The sequence below is a fragment of the Misgurnus anguillicaudatus genome, chromosome 23 (genome assembly GCF_027580225.2).
Source record: "Misgurnus anguillicaudatus chromosome 23, ASM2758022v2, whole genome shotgun sequence".
NCBI lineage: Eukaryota > Metazoa > Chordata > Actinopteri > Cypriniformes > Cobitidae > Misgurnus > Misgurnus anguillicaudatus.
Genome location: NC_073359.2, coordinates 9212973 through 9229518, shown reverse-complemented (window position 1 = coordinate 9229518; position 16546 = coordinate 9212973). Strand labels below are relative to the sequence as shown.

The following is a 16546-nucleotide window of genomic DNA, read 5'->3' as shown; positions in this document are numbered from 1 at the left end:
GTATAAGGCAGCCGAGGCTCTAAGCAGATACAAATTCAACTTTTCCTTACAACATTTGTTATCTCTGACATCCAACCTCCAACACACACACATATACACAATGAAACACACACTAGTGTAAATTACTGTATGTTTTCTCGTGTCTACTCAATATGCAGTAAGTACAGCACAATTAAAGTAAATTACAAGAGACTGGGATTTTACACAATGTACATGCACGAAAAGTGAAAGTGGTACTGTTGATGTGAATGGGATGTAAAAAACTAGTGATGCCACTCTTTCCATTACCAATCCAATTTTAATACCAAAATTAGAGTATATTAATCAATACCGATTCAAAACTATCAATACCGGTTTTTTAAATCACGCGCGCACGCAAGCACGCACAAATACACACACACATTTTACCTAAAAATCTATAATTTTAAATGTTTATAAAGTTACAAGAATGTCAGTCTTCACAAATTATTAATCATGGCAGTGTTTAAGAGAACATATGATAGGAACTTTTGAGCAGATAAGTAGGCGAAATATATTTAATTGCATAAACCTATTACAGCAAAAAAGGCTTTAATGCAGAGTGGCACAATAGTGCTTGCGTGCATCCTGGTGCGCTTAAAGGGACACTCCACTTTTTTGATAATATGCTCATTTTCCAGCTCCCCTGGAGTTAAACATTTGATTTTCACCGTTTTGGAATCCATTCAGCCAATCTCTGGGTCTGGTGGTACCACTTTTAGCATAGCTTAGCAAAATCCATTGAATCTGATTAGACCATTAGAGCTCAAAAAACACCAAAGAATTTCGATATTTTTCCTAATTTAAACTTGACTCTTCTGTAATTACATTGTGTACTAAGACCGACGAAAAATTTAAAGTTGCAATTTTCTAGACAGATATGGCTAGGAAGTATACTCTCATTCTGGTGTAATAATCAAGGACTTTTTTCGGACATTGTGTAATATCATTTTTGAGTGCTATGCTAATTAAATGCTAAGCTAAGTGGTACTGCCAGACCTGGAGATCGGCTGAATGAATTCCAAAACTGTAAAAATCAAAAGTTTAACTCTAGGGGAGCTGGAAAATGAAATGATGAAAAATTAAGTGGAGTGTCCCTTTAAGAGTGTTTTCGGACCTTTAGATCGATTTCTTTGTTCAGAAATCAGGGGTTATAGTGTTGCACAATCATCTTGGTTCGGTTCGCTTCACAAGGCAATTTTCCAAACGGATCAGACTTTGTTAATACAAGTCAATTGCGAGTAAACTCTCCATTAATTGCATCTGTTTAATTTTCCGTGATTCCGCACAAAGTTGAATTCCAGAACCAGAAATCGTCACCAAGAGCTATCAGGTATGTTATAAAAGCAATAAGCCTGTTCGTTGGTCCATTGTTTCGGATTGCTTTCACACTTATACCGAACCGCTCAACAGTTTGGATACTGTTCCCAAGTATCAGATCGGCGCATCCCTATAAAAAACTGCAACTGAATCTCACGTCTGGGCCGAACTTAACTTCCGGTCTCTGTTTGTTTAATGGTCTGGCTAGTGGCTAAACTGAACTCAAATACCTTGTCGAAAATAACAAATGTTTGGTTTTCTTAAAATGAGGGGAGAAGGCGATCATGGATCATGGATGCTATGTGAAGGGAGGTTTGACAGCCAAATTGTAGTTAAGATTGTATACACTGTATACATTGTATAGCAGTAACAACATAAAAAAGCGGCTTTCGTGGTCATCACGTAACTTACGGTAAACTCCGCTAAGAATAAATAACAACAAAGTCCTTTTAAAGTAGTTTATTTATATTAAAGCAAAATAAACTACACATAGATTACCTAGGAATCCAAAACATTTTTTTTTTCGACGAGGTATTTGTTTAAGAGTTCAGTTTAGCAACTAGTCAGACCATTAAACAAACAGAAACCGGAAGTAAAGTTCCAACCAGACACGTAATCGTGTCACCACACGTGCGTCCGATGAAATCGTCTATATAGTACACATTTTACACAGTAATGCTCAGTGTTTGATACGCTTTAGCTATGATTTGAACTAAGGTAATCTACTTGTTGTTAATTTAGCTTGTTATCAGAAATAAACTACTCAAAAAGGACTTTGTTGTTATTGATTCGTTGTGAAGTTTACCGGAAGTTACGTTTGTTCTACGAAAGTCGTTTGTTTATGTTGTTACTTCTGAAACCGTCTTAAATATAAAATGAGCTTTATCGATACAGCAACATGGACGACGACGACATTTGCGCAATAACAATGTCGATAACAAACAATAACAAACATATACAGAATTCTTACAATCTCTCAACGAATTAAAAAAAGAAATGTGGCTAAAGAAGAAAGTATGCTGCTTTATATCCCCTGAGACAGGAATGTAAACAGTTGTCTAACCACTAGCATGATTTTTTAAATCTGTTGGGCGCTCATATTAACAATTTGTAGCATGTTCAATTAAATGACACAGCCTTCATGTGGGACAACAAACACCAAACATCTTTTATAATGTGTCAATCTATTCCATTTTCAAGGATGTACTTGTCAATCATGTGTGTTTGTGCATAAAAAAGGAGGTGGGTGACTATACTGTATATGGATTCAAATTCATTACATGATCATCTACTTGTAAAGTTACTTTATATTATATTTACTATTATGTCACCAACTCCTTAAATTACTTAAACATTGAGCAATATGTAAAATAACAATCATGTGCAAGTGCAATAGATCTGTTAACATGTTTTATAGCAAGTTATATAAATGTACAACTGGGCTTATGAAAAAACTTTCGCTTTACTCGGAAACTGATTGTAATATTGCTTCAATCAAAAGCTACTGTATGAAGTATCTTCTTTCTGAAAAGACATCTTAAGGTCATACCTATTCAAAAGTATAAGAAACAAGAAAAAGCACCTTTTGCATCGACCTTCAGCGGCTAATATATTGACAATATAACGGAAAATAACAAAAGGAAATAAAGTGCCACAAGAAGATAAATACCTAAGAGTTTAAATTTAGCAAGAGATCCAAATGTTCTGCTTCATGCTTTTTTAATGCTTCTGTCATGGGCACTTATCATTATTGTGCCGCAATTGGGGAATTGAAGCCGTTGCCTCAAAGAAACGTAAAGACTTGAATTGATCAAAACCGAATAAACTCTTTCAACTATAAGAATTACTTGACCTTGAACAGAAGAGCACACAACATGTTATATATAATCAGGATATAAGCCTGCGTTTATTGTTACAACAACAGGCTATTTACAGATGCGCTTATATGCTTTTAAAGCAGGCCACATGTTCTTTCTCTATCTGTAACATTATTTGTATCTATAGGTTCTTAGCACCAAGCTTTAGCTGGATAACTGTATTTTTAAAATTTGTTCAGCATTAAAAATAAATCTTCAATCACAGCCAGCATTGCAACTGATAACAGTGTTGAGTCCGTGTGAAACAGAATGATTAGTTGCATCCCTTATATGCACAAGACAAGTCTTGCTCTTTTAGCATATGTCCTGTACGCTTGTGACGCTCACGGTATTGTACACTTCATCACTCCTGCTGAAAACGTCCCTGCTGTTTCATTCTTGATACATTGTAAAAAAGATTTGTTGGTTCAACTTAAAAAATAAGTTACCTGGTTGCCCTAAAAAATTAATTCAACTTAAAAATATTAGTAAACTACAAAAAAAGTTTATAATGTTTGTTGGTCATGTTTTCAAAATATGTGTCCCATGTGAACCATGTGCATCACGTGTTTTGTCAAAATACAGTAAGTGCCTGCTGTGAGTATCTGGCAAAAGCGAGCGTCTCTTTTATCATAAACCCTTTAGACGCATCTGCAGCAGGCACTTATTTTGACAAGACACGTGATGCACATAGGATCTCTCGACGTGCCGTATGATGGGCTAAATACATGTTGTGACGTTCGCATCGTGCGTCCTCAAAAAAAGAAGTCGCCGCCCGCCACTGGTCTTTAGCAAACCAAAACATTTTATTTTCGATAAGGTATTTGTTTCAGAAATCAGTCTAGCCACTAGCCAGACCACTAAATAAATACAGACCAGAAGTTTACTTCGGTTCAGGCGCGTAATCGCGGCAATGCGCGTGCATTCGAATGAAACCGTCTATAACCCTTCCCCCTTTAAACAGCACATATTTCATTGCTAAAAAACGTTATTTTGTGTATTTGGTATAATACATTGTGTTCGCGTGGTTTATGGTTTAAAAACACATTATTATCATACAATTTTGTAGCTCAAGATAGTCTGCCTTCCTTAAAATTCTGCTCTGATTTTGTACAAAGCTCATCGATTTGAAAAGCTCAGTGTATCTGATTGGCCAGGTAATCTGTACGTTGTGATTGGTCTGAATGCCTCTGACGTCAGCCGGAAATGTGACGCTCCTTACCATGTTTGAAAGATTCACTTACAATGCAATGCTAACAGGGGTTAACTTACAGGCTGTGAGTCCAAGCGGGAGGAATTATGATAATGGCCGTTGTGTCCACGTCAACAGGCCCAGGAAGTAAACTGTTCGTGTGTTTGTTGTAGTCCAAGAAAAGAGATTTACGTTGGAAACGATAACTCACGTCATCGTTTACTTTGGGGTTTGTACCTTTTGCATATCGTTAACAGGTACTAATACACACTTTCACACCAAAAGAAATGTAAAATTGTGAATCGGACCATAGTTGCTCTTTAAGTAATGAACAGTGTGACTCCGTTCTGTGAAAGACAAGCAAATAAGCAAAGGCCTACATATACAAAAGTCTGGGCACTAGAGTTAGGATATCCCCATCGCCCCACATCTTACGTTCCTTTAATTTTACACAACAAGCACAAAGTTTATGAGACGAGATAACCAACAGCGTTTCTGTAGTCACACGGTCATTATCACATTAAAAACCTAGGACACATTAGAGGAGGGGTCTTGCACTGTAGCACCCTGAAGGGATTTATTTTCTTATACTGACAATCTGACTGTACATCATATCGCCAGATGGTTATGTTTCACCACAGAACACCAAAATTGGACTAAGGAGATTCAGAATCAAATGGGTGTGTATCTTTTCCATTAACGTCACTTCTGTCAAGATCCCCCTTGTTTCTTGTGAAATCTCCCACTTGTGTGAACTCCCTGTGAGATTACTCGGATTCAGCCCTGTAATGTTGGGGTCAGAGTAGGCGATCCCAGCCCTTCATTTTATGGCAGTCTGGAGAGTGTTACAGTCCTAAAACAGACATGCTACAGTTCGCCTTCTCTGCCAATAGCCAATCGCTACTTTCACTTTGCTGCGTAATTTAAGACAGGTTTTTGAAACTCAACTTCGTATAAACACACTGCCATTTAAAAATACACACAAATGTGTTCATTTACACAAATACACACCCAGCATGTGGGCTGGCCAATTTACCCTCACAAAGATGTTTAGCTTTAAATGGTTTTGATGAATGAATAAACGCAACATGTACCTCACAATAATAATAATTAGAAATATTAGTTAATTAATGAAAATCAAATTAATGAATGTCGGTTAATCAAATCCTTTGCGGTAACACTTTACCTAAAGGGATGTTCATAAGACTGACATGACACCTTTATAATCATAACATGACAAGTGTCATGAACATGAAGGAGATTTTTATGCACATTTGTCATTAGGTGTCCTTTTTTCAATTATGTCATTGCAAAGATGACATTGTTTGAATTGTCTTTGTTATGACAACTTGACATAAACCACATCATAACTTGTCATAAATGTGTCATAAACATGACATAGTAGAATAAGGATCAAACTTAAGAAACTACCTAGCTTTATGGGTTAACATCAGTGATGGGAATAACAGCGTTATAAGTAATCGGCGTTAGTAACTACATTATTTTTTTCAGTAACGAGTAATCAAATAAATTACTGTTTCCCCCGTTATGACGCCGTTATCGTTACTGACATTAAAATGCTGCGCGTTACTAAAATTGATCTCAAGGTAGTGATTTTCACCCGCGTATGCTCGCTCTCTCAGCCAAACACTGTTTTTCTCTTGTGTGTGTGTGTGTGTGTTGGGAGAAACATAACTGATGATAATTGGTGTGTGTATGTTAGAGGGGGTGGGAGAACCACATAGCTGATGATGATTGGCTTAGTTTCCATCGTTAGCCATCCAGAGGCAGAGTTTACAAACAGGCACGCACACACTCGCACACTCCGAGTCCGAGCGAGCAGTGTAAAAAAGTCTGAGCAACTTGGTCACTTTGTCGCTAGATTTAGCAACTTTCTATCACTTTAGCGACTTTATAGGACAAATCTAGCTATCTTTTCTGGCGTGGTTGGAGACTTTTGTAGACTGACATTAAAATACGTGTCTTTTTCTCTTCTCAACGAGCAGCGGTGCTGCTGCTGTGCCCCATCTCAAAGCACTGACATCGCGCATCAATCACTCCAAAAACACAGGCGACAGGGCGATGGCAAGTACAACAAGCTCAAAGGTAGCGGTCGCAAACACGAAGTATAAAGCATTACTTTTCCATTGTTGAGGTGAAAGGCAAGAATGTTTTTGTTATGTGCAAGTTATGCCCATTAAGTAACGCAGTAATTACTTTTCCTGGTAATTAATTACTTTTATAATAATGTAACGCAGTTACTAACTCAGTTACTATTTGTGAGAAGTAATTAGTAACTATAACTAATTACTTTTTCAAAGTAACGTTCCCAACACTGGTTAACATTACATTAAACTGTCATTTAAATGTCATTGGGCATTGGGCCCTATTTTAACGATCTGAAACGCAAGTGCGAAGCGCAAAGCGCAAGTGACTTTGTGGGCGGATCTTGGGCGCTGTTGCTATTTTCCCGGCAGGAGAAATAACTCTTGCGCCAGGCGCAAATCAATAAGGGGTTGGTCTGAAGTAGGTTCATTATTCATAGGTGTGGTTTGGGCGTAACGTCAAATAAACCAATCAGAACGCTATCCAACATTCCCTTTAAACGCAAGGGCGCAAGTTCCATTGCGGGTTGCTATTATTATGACGGATTTACCAGAGGCACGTCAGGAGCGGTTCACAGCCGAGGAGACCGGTGTTCTTGTAAGAGCAGTCAAAGACAGAGAAGTTGTTTTGTATGGAGATAGGAGAAACCCGCCCAAATCAGCGTCGGTTAAACAGGCGTGAGAGGAAATAGCCACAATTGTCTCATCAGCTGGCATCCCCATTGTTGCGGCAAGCGCTTCAATGATGTCAGGAGACGGGGAATCCCAAGCTTGCCAGCATACATCGGCCACGGGGTGTAACGGGAGGTGGTTCTGCCTCTACACATGACCTGACGCCAGCAGAGGACATCGCTGCGTCCACCCTCACCGCTGAAAGGGTTTGGGGGCTTTGAAATCGGACCCAAGAAACGCAAGCAACGTCCAACCCCACACTGTAAAAGATTTCTGTAGAAATTACAGTATTACTGCTTATTACTGGCAACTAGCTGCCAGTAACTTATTGTAGATTTTACATTCATGTTATTTACTGGCAACAGTTTGTTCAAAGTTAAATGAACATAAAACATTTTCAGTCTTTATCTTCTACAGTAAGTTACTGGCAACCAGCTGCATAATTACAGCAAATTTTTACAGTGCAAAGTACACTTACAAATCAAGTTCATATACATTAAGGTTTCTTATGAAAACATTTAAATTATTATTTATATAAAATAAACGTAATACCACACAACAAACTTATGAAAATATTTTAATCGTTATTTGCATGAGAATTTTACACAGCCACACAATAAATAAAAACTATCACCACAATGCTCACCACAATGATTTTACTTATCTCATGTGTTAATATTTTTTATTGTAACAATTTATGATTTGCAAAAATAACTCTTGCATCTGTGTAGATTAGATAAGCAAAGTGTGTGCGCGGTGTGCACGCTATACATTATGGTCAAGCATGCGCTCTTAAAAAAGCATAATGAACTACGCGCAACGCGCCACTGACTTTAGACTAGTTTTTTTTGGGTCAGTGGAGCAATTGTTTTTTGAAACTGCAAAATAGCATCAGGGATGGTTTGCGCCGGAACACGCCTCCTTTTTTTGCGCTGAACCGCCCAGGGAGCGCAAGTTCATTCCCTAGTTTGCCGACGTGCGTCTGTGGAGGGAAAAACCCGCTGTGCGCCGGTGCAAAATACGAAAGATGCATACGTCACTGACAAAGTCAATTGCACTGGGTGTGCAAGATAGGGCCCATTAAGTCTTAATACTATGTCAAATCATTTTAAATACCTTAACAAAATGCAACAGACACTTCAAAAGATTATCCTTAACTTTATGTATGTGCATGACAACTAACAGAACTTGTTTTTTCAAGAAAAAACAAACAAATTATTTAATTAATTTATGTACTGTTTTCATTTAATTTTAGGTAATTTGGTTTTCAAATGCAATAAAATATAATTTTATCAATTTTAATTATTACTTTTATTATTATTGGATGATTCATTTTTCAACTCTCGGCGCTCAGCGCGGAAGAAAACCGCTAGCTGCAGGCTTACAGTATTTGAAAAACGCCGAGCTTCAATTGGAAAAAATAGAAAACATGCGCGGCCGCGGGTGTAAAAGCTTTGGTGTGCACGCCCCCTTAGAGCATTAAAGCTTGATTTTTTTAAACATTGATTTTACATTGATTTCAATCTTTTACATGACCTTACTTTCAATATTAAAGATATCAAGGTTATATTTCACAATCTTCTGTACATTATGTAGAAAACAGTACACAAAGAATGACTTTATCTGGGTTTTCACAATTCTGAACTATTTGATTAAACAGCGACTCACTGGTTTTGCTGTAACTCTGAATGCCACTGTCGCTGTGGGTGGATGAGCTGCTGGAATGGCTGGTGTTCACCGCGTGCCCGTCCGCAACCTCTGCTACAGGAGAGCTGCCCAGTCGAGAACTGCTCACTGAACTGGAAGGCCTGGAGCTGGCGCAGTTCTGAGAAACAGTGAAAAAAACTGGTTTAAACTAAATACCAATACATGTAATTATAAAGTATATTTGATTTTTACCGTTTTGGAATCCATTCAGCTGATCTCCGGGTCTGGCGGTACCATTTTTAGCATAGCTTAGCATAATCCATAGAATCTGATTAGACCATAAGCATCTCGCTCAAAAATAACCAAAGAGTTTCAATATTTTTCCAATTTAAAACTTGACACTTGTGTACTTAGACTGATGGAATATTAAAAGTTGTAATTTTCTAGGCAAATATGTCTAGGAACTATACTCTCATTCTGGCGTAATAATCAAGGACTTTGCTGCCGTAACATGGTTGCAGAAGGCGCAATGATATTACAAAGTCCCCGAAAATAGTCCCCTGCTATTGAAAGTTACCAAGGGGCCTATTTTTGAGCACTAGACCCAGAGATCAGCTGATTGGATTCCAAAACGGTAAAAATCCGATTTTGAACTCTAGGGGAGCTGGAAAATGAGCCTATTTTCCCAAAAAAGTGGAGTGTCCCTTTAAAGAAAAGTGTTTGATGTACTACCCAGAATCTAATGTTCACAAAAGCCCCACTATAGTCAGCAGTAGAATTAAGAATTGTCTAAAAACCCATCCCTTCCGCCATTACCTCACTTCCTAATATAGGGCTTACTATCTTTCTCTATTTTCCTTTTTTCTTTATCTCTATTTGTACGTTCTTACATATATTCTTAAAAAATTCCTAACTAACCCTAGTCTATGTATACTGTGTTAGACCTGACTATTTCTAGTGCACTTATGTATTGCTGTTCTTGTGTTGCTATAATTGCTTCTATTGTTTTCCTCATTTGTAAGTCGCTTTGGACAAAAGCATCTGCAAAATGACTAAATGTAAATGTAACCCAGGCTAATTAATGACGCAGTGTTGTTAAGAAATTGACAATTTACAGTACAATCCAGCAGCTTGCCCTGTCCTGCGAATTATGTTGGTAAGTTTCATATGCAAAGAGGTTAGGCCAATCATTACAAAGGTTCAGCCAATCAAAACTGAGATTAGACGTCCTAAATGTAGTGTAGCAAAAACAAACAGGTGAATGATGTTGACTAAGGTGAAAAAAAAATAAAATAAAATAAAAAATAAATAAAAATAAATAATAAAATAAAATAAAATAAAATAAAAAAATAATTAAAATTATAAATAAAATAAAATAAAATTTAGCCTTAATATTTAAAGAAGTAATAGATAATATAAAACTACCGCAAAATAATGATCCCATTTAATATCATGGGAAACCTACCGAGCCCCTAAGGTGACATTGGAGTAAAAAAGTCTAAAGTTTAGTTTCATGTGCTCACGTGAAACTTTCACGCGTGCTCACGTGAAACTTTCGCGTGCTAACCCGAAACCGTCATGTGCAGAATTTTTTTTTAAAGTTTAGTTTTGCGTACGCAGTGAAACTATCGCATGCGCACATGAAACTTTTGCTTTCAGTTTCACATGCGCGCACGAAAGTTTCACGTGCGCACGCGAAACTAAACTTTATTTAATTTTTTCTCTGTGTTCCCTTAGGGGCTCCATAGAAACCAAACTAGATTTGAAATGTAAATAAAATAACATAAAATTAAATTAAATTTAGCCTTAATATTTAAAAGAAGTAATAGTTCTTAAACAATAGACAAAATAAAACACCGCAAGATAATTATCCCATTAAATATCAAAGGAAACCAAACTAGATTTGAAATAAAATAATAAATAAAATAATAATAAATAAAATAAAATTTAGCCTTAATATTTAAAAGAAGTAATTGACAATATAAAACTATCGCAAAAAATGATCCGTAAAATATAAACCAAACTAGATTTGAAATGTAAATAAAATAAAATAAATAAAATTTATCCCTAATATTTAAAAGAAGTAATAGTTTTAAAACAATAGGCAATATAAAACACCGCAAAATAATGATCCCGTTAAATATCTTAGGAAAACAAACTAGATTTGACATAAAAACCCACAATCAGACCTCTTGCTCTTATGGTTAACATGCAACAGTTTTGAGGTGCAAAACTGTTTCAGCCCTGTTAAAGACTTAGTTTTTCTCTTGCAAATAAATGTAAAATGCAACTCTACACTTGGTTCAACATTCAAAAATCTTAAGTCTAAACATTTTACAACAGGAAATGCACATATACACTACACACATATCTCTATTTTCCATCATGTATCTTGTCAAAACTTGAATTAGGATCAAAAAACTAATCTGCTTCCAATTTATATCTATATTTCAGTGCTGTCAGGGATCCAGACCCGGCTAGTACCGTAGTAGGGTTCGTTTTTCATTTGGCCGGTGCAACTGACAGCTTTATTTTTCTCAAGCAATCTGCCACAGTACGTACAAGTGTGAGGTCGTACGGGTCAGGCGACAGTTGGTATGAAGCGACCGGGCAGCCCTGATCTGGCTCATACATAAACAACGGCATGTGCAGAAAATATAAGTAAAAGTGAGACAGCAGCTGTCTGACATGAGATGTTTGATAAGTGTTTGCAAATAGGGCTTTATTTACTGTATTTTATGCCATTATTTAACATGCACACAGGCTAAAGGACTGTAGATCCTTGAGAAACCTGTATAATTACATGACTGCTGTAACTTGTTAATCGTAATTAAATAACTAGGGAAAATGTATTCATTCAACAATGAAGTATGTATTTTCTGCAACCCCGTCATAACAAATTGAATCGGGACACAGCCTTAGTACATACATAGGCCGAAAATATGGCAGGAAAACATAAAAATGCCCCATATGAAAACTGCCAAGCCTTTCTTGGACAGATTGACAACATGCAAAATGCATTACTGTGCCATCTGTAAAGGCCAGTGATGGGTATGTGTTCAATAATTTGGAAATGAACATATAAATAGCTCAGACGCAAAACACTTTTTTTATCAAGCTCCTATGTTTGGGTTCAATAATTTCACTTTAATGGCAATGAAAAGGTTATTAGTCAGTAATTGAAATGCCTTTTTCCCACAAATGTCACTTTAGTCATTTTATTGCTATTTAACAAATTTGACTGTCTTTCACTGCAAAACCCACAGCAAAAATCTTTTCACTGCCCTTTCTGAATAAATATAAAAGGCTCAAAAGGCTAAAAAATTCAGCCAATATCCTAAAATATTCTGTAAACCTCCTTTAACTTAATAAAAAACTCACCTTGATTGCACCTTGATGTACGCGCTCCAACATTCATCTAATTCTACTTCCATGCATCATAGATTTTGGATACAAAACGGTATTTCTAAATGGCCTAAGGCCGGGATTAAGCAAAACTGAAGTGAAAGTATTTGATGAACACATAATATGTGCAGCGAGCATTCTATTAATATAATTTCATTTGTGACGAAAGTGTCGTTTAATGCCTTTTGCATCTGAGCTCTTCATATTGACTTCTAATGCTGCGTTCACACCAGCCACGGTAGAGGCATCAAGCACGAGTGATTTCAATGTTAAGTCAATGTGAAGACGCATTCACGCGCGTCTGGAGGTCTGGCGCCGCGCATGAGGCAGAATAAACGCATTCGCGACGGCAGACCTCCAGACGCGCGTGAACGCGTCTTCACATTGACTTAACATTGAAATCACTCGTATCTAGTTTGCACGAATGGCACGTCGTTGCCGCGGGAAACTCGTGAGTTGAAAAATTTGAACTTTGGCGGAAAAAGCGCCACGTTAACCAATCAGGAGCTCGCTCTAGTAGTGACGTGATTACAGGAAGCGAGCGGAGTCACATAAGCCCCTCCCATGACGCGAATTCTGTGTGAATGTCTCGATGACTAGAATTTCACGCGCGAATGAAGCGAGGAAACTCAAAATGCTCAAGCGGCAAACTAGATGCGGTACACCCGAATTTGGCGCCTCGAACACGGCTGGTGTGAACCCACAGTAAAGCCACTGCTTGTAAGGTCTATTTAAATGTCTATGGGGTGGTTTCCCGTACAGGGCTTAAGGGGATCGCACACCGGCCGCGCAGCTCAGCGTCGCGCAGCGCCACGTCGTGCCTAGGAGAACTCGGAAGTATTGTAAACCGGAAGTGCACATTAAATAGCGCGAGCTTCGTCAGATAGCGTCTAATTCAAAATGTAAAATATACGTTAGCAGCCAATGTTAATCATTAATGATGTGGGACAAATATGATGTTATTTAATGTTAAACTATGTGAGTGGCGCTGTGTGGCGCGACAGGGATTTGAGCAACTTTCTGAGTCACAGCTGGGCGGCACGGACAGGCGCCACCTGGTGGCGGCGGTGTGCGTATACTCATAGAAAACAATGTGTTCGATTTTTTTAGAACGGCGCGGCGCTGCGCGGCGCTGCACGGCGCTGAGCTGTGCGGCCGGTGTGCGATCCCCTTTATCCTAGTCCCAGACTAAAATTCAAGTTTGAGCTGCTTAATTTAAAAACACCTTGTCGTGACTAATTTTAACATATAGATGTGACATTGTTTTGCCTTAAGATGCACACCAGAATTGTTTTTTGTAAAGTTTGTTTGTAAAAACGACTTAAATTACCTAATATTGTCATGGTCCTGTCAGACATCCGTGCTAGATGTAGGTCTGAGTGCATCTGACAGGACCGTGGCAGTATCATGTTCTGTGTGGGGACATGTGGGATCACATTCTGTGTGTGGCTGCCACATGTTCCCGGTGTCTTGTTGCTGTCGTGATCTTGCCAGACCTTAGTGTAGATCAGGTCTATGTTCTGTGGGCAAGGTCAGGGCAGCAGTGTGTGTATGTGGGAACACGTGTGTTCACATCATATCTGTGTGACACGTGTTCCCAGTGTTTTGTGGCTGTCATGGTCTTGCCTGACCTTGGTTATCATCCAGAGGGCAGGACCAGGGCAGCATTGTTTTATGTGGGAATACGTGTGTATTCACATCATATCTGTGTAACACGTATTCCCAGTGTCTTGTCACTTTCACCCTACTCCCTTATGTAATCATGTCTTAAGTGATTAATTATGTTCACCTGTTCCCCATTGATGTGGTGTCTTTATATTGCCCTTGTGTTCTCTGTGTGGTGTGCGTGCGTTGTTTGATGTATGATGTTTGTTAAATCCAAGTGTTCTGGTTTTCCGTTTATCTGTTACAGTTATTTGTGTTTCATCACATTGTTTTGTTCCTTCCCGTTTTACCCCATCGTGGGTGTTTTCAGTTTCAGTTTAAATAAATAAGTCTTTGTTATATTTTCTTACATCTTGCGTTTGGGTTCGTCTTCTGTTATTTTTCCATTATCCGGTTTTACACGTACCGTGACAAATATACTACAAATAAGGCCTAGTCTTGGATTAGCCTAAACCCTGTCCAGGAAACCACCCTTAGATCTGCCAAAATATTTAATACTTTGATTAAATCTCTTAATTCAATTGTATATCTTGAATATGGTAACTGACTTTAAATATAAATCCCAATTGGTCTACAATGATTAGGGGAATACTTAAAAAAATTTATTTTTGATGCAGAAAAAATATGATTTTACTTTTACAAAGGCTATCCATTAATCTACAGTACATTCTGTATGTTATCACTACTGTATTGGAAGTCAGTACATTGCTATAATCTAATAAAGAAGAGTACATTTTCCTATCCCATTCTGGACTGCGTCCAGCACCGGGCTATTCGACTAGATACAGTATATCACCTCTAGATTTATGGTGCAAAACGGCATTAGCTAAAAAACCATCCGCCACACGCGGCCGGCGAATCTCATCGCGTGGACTTTGGAAAATTGGAAAATTGCCCAGAGAGCGCTAAAGGGTCCCACTGCTAATACGGCCCGCGACGATTTATCAGCTGCTACCTGGCACTTGCGCTTGGGGCCGCAGTCGTTTTTTACAAGTCCCAGTCTTAACGGTGTCGGGCCTGTCAGGGGGGTCAAAGGGAAGCGGGAGGGGGCCGTATTCTAAAATCAATCCGCCTTTAGAATTGTCTCATTCCGCTCTCAATGACCTGATGGCGCGGCAGGGCCGAGCGGGACAAACTACCGTAGGCCATAAACCGTGACAAGCCAAGAGGAGAGTTAATGTGGCCATTCATAGAGGAACCGGTCGTAGTGTCTGCGGAGGTGAAGTGGGTGGAGGGGTGTGCTGGGAGGGGGGGTGTCTATTAACTACTTTTAAACCGCTTTGGTGAAGCTAAGTGATCTCCGTCAACAGCAGACTCGCGTATAAATACTGGCCTGACAGTTTAATGTGAAGGGACGAGCTTCCACAGGATTAGAAACATGTAACCCAGGGCTGCTTCTTGACATTGGCTGGATTGAGGTGGACTGAGAAGGTGTGTGCGTTCTGGGTATAAAAGACGCATTATGAATAAAAACTAGGGCTGTCAATAGATTAAAAAAATTAATCTAGATTAATCGCATGATTTCATGAGTTAACTGCGATTAATCGCAAATTAATCGCACATTTTTATCCATTCTAAATTTACCCTAATTTAACACTTTTCAGGTTTTTAATATTCTAATCATATATACATATATAGATGCTTTATGCAAATGTATGTTAACAACAGCCTGTTTACATTTTAACAGAATCACCAGCCATTGTTTTGTATATGAATTTTCCTTTCAGAAGATTTTTCTTTCTCCATTTTTGTTTGCTGCTGCATCATTTGTGACCTGTGCTGGCAAGTTGAGTCGGAATTAGCAAATTTAAAAAAAATAGTTGTTCATATTTTGACATTCTCTATTAAAACATAGAACAATGCATGATTTGGTGGAATATAACAAAATATGACAGAACTACACCTATTTGAAGTTGAAAGAGTCAGCAAAGTTAAATTACCAGAAAAATTACCACATCCATACATTAAATTACCACATCAATACCTTAAAATCACTGGTAAAACTAATAGATTTAGCACACACAAAGCAAAAACATCATCAATGTATGTTCAACTTTTTTTCCTTTTGTTTGATTGACATTGAGACAGACTGCTTAAAATCTAAGTGATCTAATATAATGTTACACATCAGATAGTTTTACCCAACAGTTAACCAAACATTTACTTAAAACATAACAGATTATAGAGCCTACCTGCGTGAATTCTTATCAAAACAGATATTTGTAAAACTGTAATTTTGTGCAGATGTCTATATATCTGGGTCTCGCACTCGCGCGTCTGTGTGCACGCGCTTCAGATGTCAGTCAGTCAGCGTGAGGGAATCGCTTTTGAGTCTTGTCGCTCTTAATAACTCTTTAACATTAATCAGGTACCGAACTTTATCTCTCTTAATGACTCTTTTAACATCAAGCAAGTCCTGCAGTCTATTTTCTAAGTCATGCATAAAAGCGAAACCAAAATGAATTGAGACGCATCTTTGTATTAGATTAAGCATTAGGAGGACGGTAACGTTACACCTCTCAAACGTGTAAATAAAGATCATATCAGATGTCCAACGAGCATTTAGAGCATTGGATTTGGTAGACAATTTGCTTAATGTTCTTATTTCTATGAAAACCTTTTACTCATTTAGAGAGAGTCACATTTGTCTGCGTCTCTGTTCATTC

General features: G+C 38.0%; 1 protein-coding gene across 1 annotated transcript in view; it reads right to left on the bottom strand.

Moving 5' to 3' along the window:
* LOC129453176 (adhesion G protein-coupled receptor D2) overlaps positions 1 to 16546 on the bottom strand; it is a 149958-nt gene that overhangs the window by 59821 nt on the left and 73591 nt on the right. Inside the window, exon 23 of the mRNA XM_073862413.1 lies at positions 8832 to 8988. Within this exon, the coding sequence (XP_073718514.1) occupies positions 8832 to 8988 (157 nt within the window). The remainder of the gene's footprint in view (positions 1 to 8831; positions 8989 to 16546) is intronic.